Consider the following 9265-nt stretch of genomic DNA (forward strand, 5'->3'; position numbering starts at 1 on the left):
AAAAGTACCCGACGCAAATGCTTGAAGTAGCCGGTGACTTGCGCCGGGCGCCGGCTAAATTTGAAAACCCTGCATAAGCGGAGACAACTATGGGAAAAAGTTCCTTGTACTCAATAGACGAGGACTGAAGTACTGACGGCCATTGGCCAAACAACCAGTGTGAGCCTATGACTGCACCAAACTCCAGAGACCCAGACACGTCACTGGACATCTCCAAATTGAATGGGGGAGAAAGGCCGGGGTAAACCCAAAAGTAAATACCGTTCCAGGAAGCCAAGTACTTGAGCCACTGACATGGATGGGATGGTCATCTTGGCAGAAATGTTGGGGCAGATTTATCAGGCAGGGTATAAAGGCACGACCATGCCAAACCACTTTAGCAGCGTGTTGAAGATGGCTGATAAGGGATTGGAGCTGTCTTTTGGTACACCACCGATACAAAGCCCAATGATGGGGAAGATTAAGGAAAGTATCCATTTTGTCAGTTGGCAAATGGGCCAATTGGTTGATAGAGTCAAGTTTGTTGCCCAGGGTAACCATGCAAGTGGTAGGACCCACTTTCTTTGCAGGGTGAAGAGGTAAGCCAAGAGCTGTACAAACTGAAGAAGCAATGGACAAATGTTGTTCACACAGGGAATAGTTGGGAGGGCCAGCTGCGATGTAATCATCAGGGTAATGTAAAAGGTCAGATATTTGGAAGTTATGCTTAAGGATCCACTTGACCAGATCGGCTACTGAGTTGATATATGAAGGGGGGGACTTCAAACCGAATGGGAGGGCTAAATCCCACATAATACCTTGAATGCCATTTTATGCCAAGAAGGTAGCGGTTGCAGGGGTGAAAAGCAATGTGGCAATAGGCAGACTTGACTTTACCAAATTTGCAGACCATCTTAATGATGTCATCACCTTGTATATAATTATTGAAGAGGGAAATCCTCGGGGTTCATTCCCTCAGAACACTAGCACCAATAGGAGATGACATGTCCAAAATAAGATGCCACTTATTAGCTTGGTGCTTTTTGGGTATGACTCCAAAGCTATTAACATGTAAATTACAAATTGAAGGGAAAAGGAATGGACCAGCTACGCTTCCTAAAGCAACTTCGTTTGATAAATATGTATCAATTATGTCAGGATGCTGGTAAGTGGATGCGGATGTCTTGGTAGGGAATTACCAGGGTTGTGGCATAAATAAAAACGTTGTGAAACACCCTGAAGGACCACAGACACCAAGGCCTGGTCAGGATGGTGCTGAAGCTCGAGGGCGAACCGGTTAACATTAAGGAGAAAAACCCAGGACACTGGAGGCAAGCTCACTGAAACTGCAAGAGAAAGGGAGATAGAAAACAAACCTTTAATGAAATAATAATTGCTCCATGAGGAGTTCCTCTAAACTAGGAAAGGTAATGCAATACTCAAGATAATAGGTACAGAAACATAGTTACTGTACAAGAAAGCAAAACTGAAATGTCATGTCCCTTATATCACTGAAAGAACAAATGCTATCCCTGAATTAATGGACAAGGGTATGGAAAGGAGAACACTCCAAAATGCAAATGCTTAATGAATCACATGGATAAGGTGAAAACAAAAGGACGAACGAAAACCCAGCGGCAAAACAGTTACTATGTATCAACTGTAGCAAACACCTTCCATCAAAAAGCAAAGTCAAAAGGCAAATAATCGTCCATGATATCAAATAACACACAAGCAGAACGTAATTATAGAGCGGGCATAAATTGAGCAAGCCCTAATGTCATTTTCGCTTCTTGCTATCGGGGCTTGGTGATCTGGTTTCTCTGCTTGCGCTGAGGGCAATCTAAGGCCTGATGGTTGGAAGAACAAACAGAGCAGCGACGTGCGAAGCGGCACATGCTAGAGAACGCCACACACGTTGCAAACAACAGGAGAGGAACTCCCACTTGGTTCCGTGAAGGAACATGGAACGCTAGAGCCAGCTGCATGAAAGTTAAACAACTGAACATTAATACTGGACCAATCCATGAGTCGAGAAGCAGCTGCATGTTTGCGAAATGCTCTATCATAAGCCAACCAGGTGTTGCCTTGGAATTAGTGCTACGTGCGTAAGATGAAAAGCTTATATAGAGTTAAATCGCGCCCTCGGGAAGGGAAGTAAGTAGCGAGGATCAAAGAAAAGATGGAAAAGGCTTCCGACCAAGCGATGATATCTTCGACTTTGCGCTTGGGGCGCTTTAATAATGGAAGACGTTAGGACAGCTGTACTATTGAAAAGAAGCTGAGGCTCTGACTCGCTTTCCCGCAAGTTAACTGAGAGAAGTTCGGCGAGATTGATAAGCTTTCCAGCGATGATGTTCGAAACTATTTTGTACAGAACTGGCCAGAATCCGGGCCCAACAATGAAAGGCTGCTGAAGGGACGGCAAGGAGGGCAGGGAAGATAATCCAAGCGAAAAAGATGAAGCACATGGCGGTGTGAGTGAGCTTGCTGGCAAGCTGAGCGATGACATTGTTGGCGAGGCGAGCATATTAACAAAGGAAGGGACCAATATATGCCTACCTGCGCCAGGAGAAGCTGGTAATTGTGCAATGGAAGAAGCCACTGTCAAACTGGGGCCCGACAAGAAAAAACTGGTCATAGCCGAAGGCATAGCGGCTGGAGAGGAGGAAGCTGTGGTCTGATCATTGAGGCGTCCTGAGTCAAGGGGCGGTGCGAATTGCATTGACGATGGAAGCGGTCAATGATTCCAGAGATAAGCCAGGGCCTGAAGATGAACCAGGCACAATACTAGCTGAGCCTGCAGAAGAAGAACTTGACACAGAAAGTTCTGGACTGACGGGAGAAGGATCCAAGTTTGAGTTTTCTGGGTTAGTGGCCATGTCAAAATAAGCGCTCAAACTTGTGCGTTTCGGCAGCATAAACCCTCTATAAGCGGAGAAATATGAAGTAGCGCTAACCTTCTGTAGAAAATGGGCGACAAAGCAAATGAAGAACCTGGTTTTCCAGAGAGGAAAAGCAAGCGAGAAAGCAACACAGTGACTCAAGCCAAAGCACATGGCAATGCCCCTGCAAACCTCCCTGGAGTCCCCCTAGATATCACAGGAGAAACCACTGCATTGACTTGGTTTTAACTTTGCCTAAAATGATATTTAGCTTCATTAAATGTTGTTGTCGCGGTGCAGTAAATTATGTTCAAGCTGGTGATCATCATCATTGCCCTTAACCAGAAGACCTTTTTCTATCTGGGACACTCTTGACAGATAATCTGGTATAGTTCAAGAGTTTTGTATATTAGGATGAATTGTACAGTTATTTTTTTGTTGGAACGTTTATTGTCTGGCGAACACAATGCTAATGTGAAAAACATGCTTGATTTTGTTTGCAGCTTCTCAGGATAAGCCACACTTTGGCATTCATCCAACAAGCAAAGTTGTTGCTGAGCATCTTCCAGCCTTGTTACAGTGTCATATCCTTGGTATCCCACCACCCACAATCTCTTGGACTTTTAATGGCCAACCAGTTCAAAATGGATTTGACCGATACATTTTGAGTAATGGCTCCCTTTATTTTACTGCGCCTGTAAACCGTTCATATGCTGGACAATATGAATGCAATGGAGCAAACACAGCAGGGTCTGTTTCAAGTGGAGCTGTCCTGTTCAGAGTGGCATGTGAGTGATAAAAACAATCTTATACCCGATTCACACCAACTAAACATGTTTAATTCAACCAAGTTTAACAAAATAAAAATTATGAGCAACGGAAGGCTGAAAGATTGAATTTTACGTAGGATTCATGTAAGTTCTAATGTGTGTCTTCATTGTGTTGAATTTGGAGTCTACATTATTTCAGGTAGTAACTTGTATCAAGAAAGCAATTTTAAACCATGTTTAACTAAACAGCTTTTAAACGTGTTTAAGCTTTGGTGTGAATGCGGTATTCTTTGTCTGGAGTTTGCAAATTAATATCATGAAATACTGCCAAGAATATTGCATAGTTGACTGAAGGCACTGTTACATACATGTATCTTGCAATGGCCTAAAAAGTCGCAGAAACCAATTTGTGGAAAGTCGTGCGTAGACTAAGTGTAATAAAATTATCTGTCATGCAAGGGTTTGGGGCACCATGCAGACAATGAAAATGTTCCTTTAGTGTGTTCATGGAAAATGAGAAAAGCTGCAAGAAACACTGGGTCAAGTGTTTTCACTGCTGTCAATTAGCAACTTGTTTTGCATTGTAAGACAAATTGCAAGAAAATTGGAGGGTGTCACATTGTTGAATGTGTTGTGCAATTTGACTTGTCATGGCATTGCAAGACAAATTGTAAGTGTAACACTTGCCTTTATTAAATCATAGCACTGATTGCCTAGTTATTATACAAAAAGGAGCTGACAGAGTTGACAGAGTTGTCACAACTTGTATTAAGTGCCTTTTTTTGTGGTCCTATCATAATGATGGCAATGGAAATTAAAAAATGGATCTTATTTATGAAGTGATAAAAAAGGTGCTAACTTGTTTATTATTTGAACTTTTAATTCTTCCTTCAGATTTTGACTTTTCCTTCATTGAAAACCCAAAGGATCATACAGCAGTGGTTGGAGATCCTGTCAATTTGCTTTGTGTTCCTCCAATCAGTTTTCCAGTTGATGTCACAATTCATTGGTATCATAACTATTCACAGATCACACCAGGCCCTGATGTTTCTATTGATAGCTCTGGAACAATTAAATTTGCCAGTATCAAAAAATCTGATGAGGGAATTTACTTCTGTGACGGAACAAATCATATTCTTGGCGTTTCAAGAACATCATTGCCGGCCTTTGTCACAGTGCATGGTTGGTATATCAGTAGTGTAATTGAGTTTAAGAGTGTTTGTCATATTATATTTATTTAACTAAATGCAAGTTCTACAAACTTTTGTATCTTAACAGGTTGGAGACTCGATCATGTATTTTTTAACGTTGACAATTTGTTACAGTTACCGTAACAGTTTGCTTTGTCATGCAGTAATGTCACACCAGTAGTTTGGATGAAGAATTGAAGAGTTAAATAAGTTGTCATTTGATGGCATCTCCGTTAAGTTTGATCCAATAATACCCTGAACTCGGCAGAGGTTTCCTTGATTTCCCTCTCTAGCAAGGAGGCAAGGCAACTTCATCTGCATCTCCTTGATGTCTGTTACACATGTGCGACGTGATCTCAATGCAACGTTACTTCCACTTCTCCGCCATATTGGACAGATGTTAAAATTCAAACTGGTTATAACACTGGTTTTAAACAGCTTAAGAGTTTATTATTTTATTATTCGTCCAAAGTTGTGGACGACATCAAGCAGGTTCGTGCATCAGGTTTCCTTCATTCTCTCTATTAAAAGAGGATAGTCAAGTGTTTTCTTACTTTGTGTTATAATCTGATCTCCCTATCAGATAAATAAATGAGATTCCCAATCCTGTATGAAGGAGGTGGTACTGACAGGTACATGCTATTACCCCGTTACATGACGTGAAGAGATGATTTTCTTCAATGTTGACCTTGAGGTACTAGCAAAAAAATCTGACTGCTCCTCTGCAAGAGTCGAACCTGCGACCTTCTGATCACTAGTTCGGATGCTCTGCCACTGAGCAGCTATAGGAGACTCGTGGAAGCTAGGCCGTTAAACTTGTAGGTTCAGGTGATACCAGTACTACCATTTGCGTGCATCCTTGAAGCGTGACGAATTTGCGTGAAGTTTTACGTCAACGGTTTGTCGGGTCGTGTGTCACTTTTGATCAATGAAACGTTGGCGGTTATGTTGTGAAATTAAGCACGTTTTTGACGGCATACCAGCAGGCTTTGTTTACGTGCTCTTCAAGTTTTCAGGTTTTCGTGAGAGCGGAGATATTTATGAATCTGCTTAGGAATCTAGAGGAGTTATGAACATCTATCTCCCGTGAGTTTCTAAAGACACGAAATATGGAATTTGGTTTACTTTACCAAGAAGAGATACGTGATTCAGCATCTTTCTGCGTCTAGGGCATTCTGCGCACACACTCTCTTCCGTGTTTCAAGGAGCATTTAAAATCTTGATTTCAAGGAACTCCTGGACGGTAATTTACCTCGTTCCAAACTTGTTGACTTTGAATTTTTTTGTCTCCATTGCAAAACCAGCAGAGACGTTATTAGGGCAAACCCGAACGCTCTCACAAACAACCTGAAAACTTCGAGAGCAAGGGAACAAAACATGCTGGTATGCTGTCAAAAACGTTGTCAATTTCACAACATAACTGCCAATGTTTCATTGGTCAAAAGTGATACATAACCGGACAAACCGTTAATGTTTGAGAGGTAAAACTTCGCGCAAAATTCGCCGCCACGCTTCAAGGATGGACGCAAATGGTAGTAATATTTGTTTTTGAAGAAAACCATCTCTTTACCTGTTTTGTACCTGTTTTACTGCAGAGCGATTTATAGACAAAAAAGAGAGTGGCATTGCTAAAACGAGGGTAAAAGGGTTAAGAGAGTGAGGTCAAAGGCGAGGGTTAGGGGTTAGGGGCAAGGGTTAGCCTAACTTAAACCTAGGTTAGCTTACGTAGGTCTAACATAGGTTAGCTAACCTAGGTCTGGGCCAGGCTAAACGTAACTTGACGCTCGCTCTCACCTTTTGCGCCACCCTCTTTTAGCAACGCCTAAAAGAGAGTCCAGTGAGTGTAAGCCTGAGCTGGCATCATTATCTGAACTACATCGAAAGTAACTGTTCGTAATTGACTACAAACTAACTTAAAGGTGACTTCTTGAAGATATGCCTTCCTAGTTAGCCTGCGAACGCAGACGTATTTCCGGCGGTCGTTGCTCTCCCCCGAAACGACCGCCGGAAATACGTCTGCGTTCGCAGGCTACTTCCTAGTTTGTTGAAGCATCATTCTTTAGCATCAGTCCTTCATGTTGTCTCAGGACTACACTTGCCATGACAATCACACTCATTTACTTGAAGTATATTTCATTCATCAAGCCTGGTTTCCATATGATCTGCATCGGTCTGTGACACGATCACCAATAGGTCTGCGCCACGTCAAACATATAGAAACATCTATCCCCGGCGTCTGCGGCAATCTGTGGCACATGGTCTGGATGATGGGGAAAATTGCTTCCGACTAAGACAATTTTTAATGGGAACGTATGTCTGAGATGATCTGTGTCCTATCGGCGACACACTATTGTTTGACTTGAAACACGTTCAATCAGACTTGAAGTAAGCGCGCTCCTTTTTCTACTCTTTTCCAGGAGGATTAGACAGTGGTAGGATTGCCTGCGATCACTTCAGATTTAAATGGAAACATTTGCCTCTTGTGTTTACGATCGTCTGCGATAAGACCGACGAAAACAGCTTCCGATAGTCGCAGACCAGTGCAGATCACATGGAAACCAGGCTTTAGCTCAACCCCATTTACAATAATTTTAACAAATAAAAAAATTTCACACATAACTGTTTGATAGTAAGGATCTTAATTACTGGCCTAACCCCTTGCATATGAAATGTTCACTTCCTGTTTCCATTGTGCCTTAAAAACGTCTGTGCTTAAGCTGCCTTATCATTTTAAAGGTATCACTTTTGTCTGTACAATAACAAATTCTTGTCTTCCCTTTTAGTTCCACCTTCATTTCAAGTAAGACCCCAAGGAACTAATGTTACCACTGGAAGTTCTTTAATGTTACACTGCCGTGCCTCGGGTTCCCCATATCCAAGCGTAACATGGCAAAAAGATGGTCATTCCATAGATACCAGCCATGCAACTTTGTTATCCAATGGGAGTTTGTACATTGCAAGTTCTGTTGTGGAAGATGCTGGAAGATATAGTTGCAAAGCAACTAATATTGCAGGTTCTGCTTCTGTGATGGCTTACATTATCATTTACGGTAGGTTTTCTCAGATGAAAAGTGTCAAATGTAAATAATTTGAATCGATAAATGATTTAAGGTAATTGAAGATTACAATCAAACTGAGTTACTGAATCCATCAGTTAGGAGCAACCTTTTGATGAGAAGTCCAGATATGCATATCATGGTAAGTAGGCAATGGAGAGCCTTAGCAATTTTTTTAAAATTTACCAAACAGCTGTGTGCAGGTCCATCGAAAGTACGGGATCCAGAGGAGTTCTTTGATAGTATACAGTACAAATCTTACCAGGTGCCTTGTTTGTGTGTCTGCCGTGTTTTAAGTTGCAGTAAAAAAATAAAATAAAAATACATTTGTAAAGTGGTAAAACTATAAATATTCTAAAGCGCCATTAATAATCATATCAATTCTATAATAAAAAAAACCAAAATGAAAAATGTGTCCAACCACAAATCTGTGCTAAATACGTTCTGCCAAATGCTTTCCTGAAAAGGAAAGTCTTCAGCTGGGTTTTGAAAGTCTCTACTGATGCCGCTCTGCGAATGTTAACGGAAAGCTCATTCGACGGGGAGGGTCCTGCTTTGATAAAGGCTTTATCACCGAGGGTTTAAAACATTGTCCTGGGAACCATTAGCAAATCCAGACTGTCAGAGCGTAGGCTATACCGACCGACAGGCCAGAGATGTAGGATGGTGCTTTTACATGCAGGGCCTTATACGCCAAGAGCAATATCTTAAACATCACCTGGTAACGAACTGGAAGCCAGTGTAGCCTTCTCAGGACGGGAGTTATATGGTCGAATTTAGGGACGAAGCAAAACCTTGTGACACGGGCGGCTGCATTGAGAACCCTTTGTAAACGGTCATATTGATAGTGTGGAAAACCATAGAGCAGTGAGTTACAGTAATCGACATGTGAGGCGACGAAAGAATGCACCAAAATCTTCGTTGTTTCTTCTTGAAGAAATTTCCTGCTCTGCCGGATGTTGTAAAGGCTGCGGAATGTTTTACTTTCCCAATGTGAGAATTCATTGAATCAAACCATGCTGCAAGGTTGCGTACCACCTTAGTTGGTTTGACTGCAGATTCTCCAACTATAATCTTGTCGATATGAATCTTGGACACTTGCTGACGGGATCCTATGATTACAAACCCGGTCTTGGTGTCATTTATTAGAAGACGGTTAGAGAGCATCCAAGCAGCAACACAGTTCTCGATATTCCTCAACGCAGCATCCTGAGACGCCGGTGAGTGTGGCCGAAAAGAAAGATAGATTTGAGTATCGTTGGCGTAACTGTCTGCGTTGAGTAGGTGTCTGTCAGTGATGTTGAATAAACCGGCAGCGTATATTAAGAATAGGACCGGTCCCAGACAGCTTCCCTGCGGTTGGAATGGGATCCAGTTGGCAAGAA

At 42.0% G+C, this 9265-nt stretch overlaps 1 protein-coding gene across 1 annotated transcript in view; it reads left to right on the forward strand.

Annotated features, from left to right (window-relative positions):
• Window positions 1–9265, forward strand: part of LOC138022859 (contactin-3-like) — a 37108-nt gene that overhangs the window by 5948 nt on the left and 21895 nt on the right. Inside the window, exons 4-6 of the mRNA XM_068869850.1 lie at window positions 3368–3652; window positions 4529–4816; window positions 7608–7874. Coding sequence (XP_068725951.1) covers window positions 3368–3652; window positions 4529–4816; window positions 7608–7874 — 840 coding nt within the window. The remainder of the gene's footprint in view (window positions 1–3367; window positions 3653–4528; window positions 4817–7607; window positions 7875–9265) is intronic.

The sequence above is a fragment of the Montipora capricornis genome, chromosome 2, assembly GCF_036669925.1.
Source record: "Montipora capricornis isolate CH-2021 chromosome 2, ASM3666992v2, whole genome shotgun sequence".
Taxonomy (NCBI): Eukaryota; Metazoa; Cnidaria; class Anthozoa; order Scleractinia; family Acroporidae; genus Montipora; species Montipora capricornis.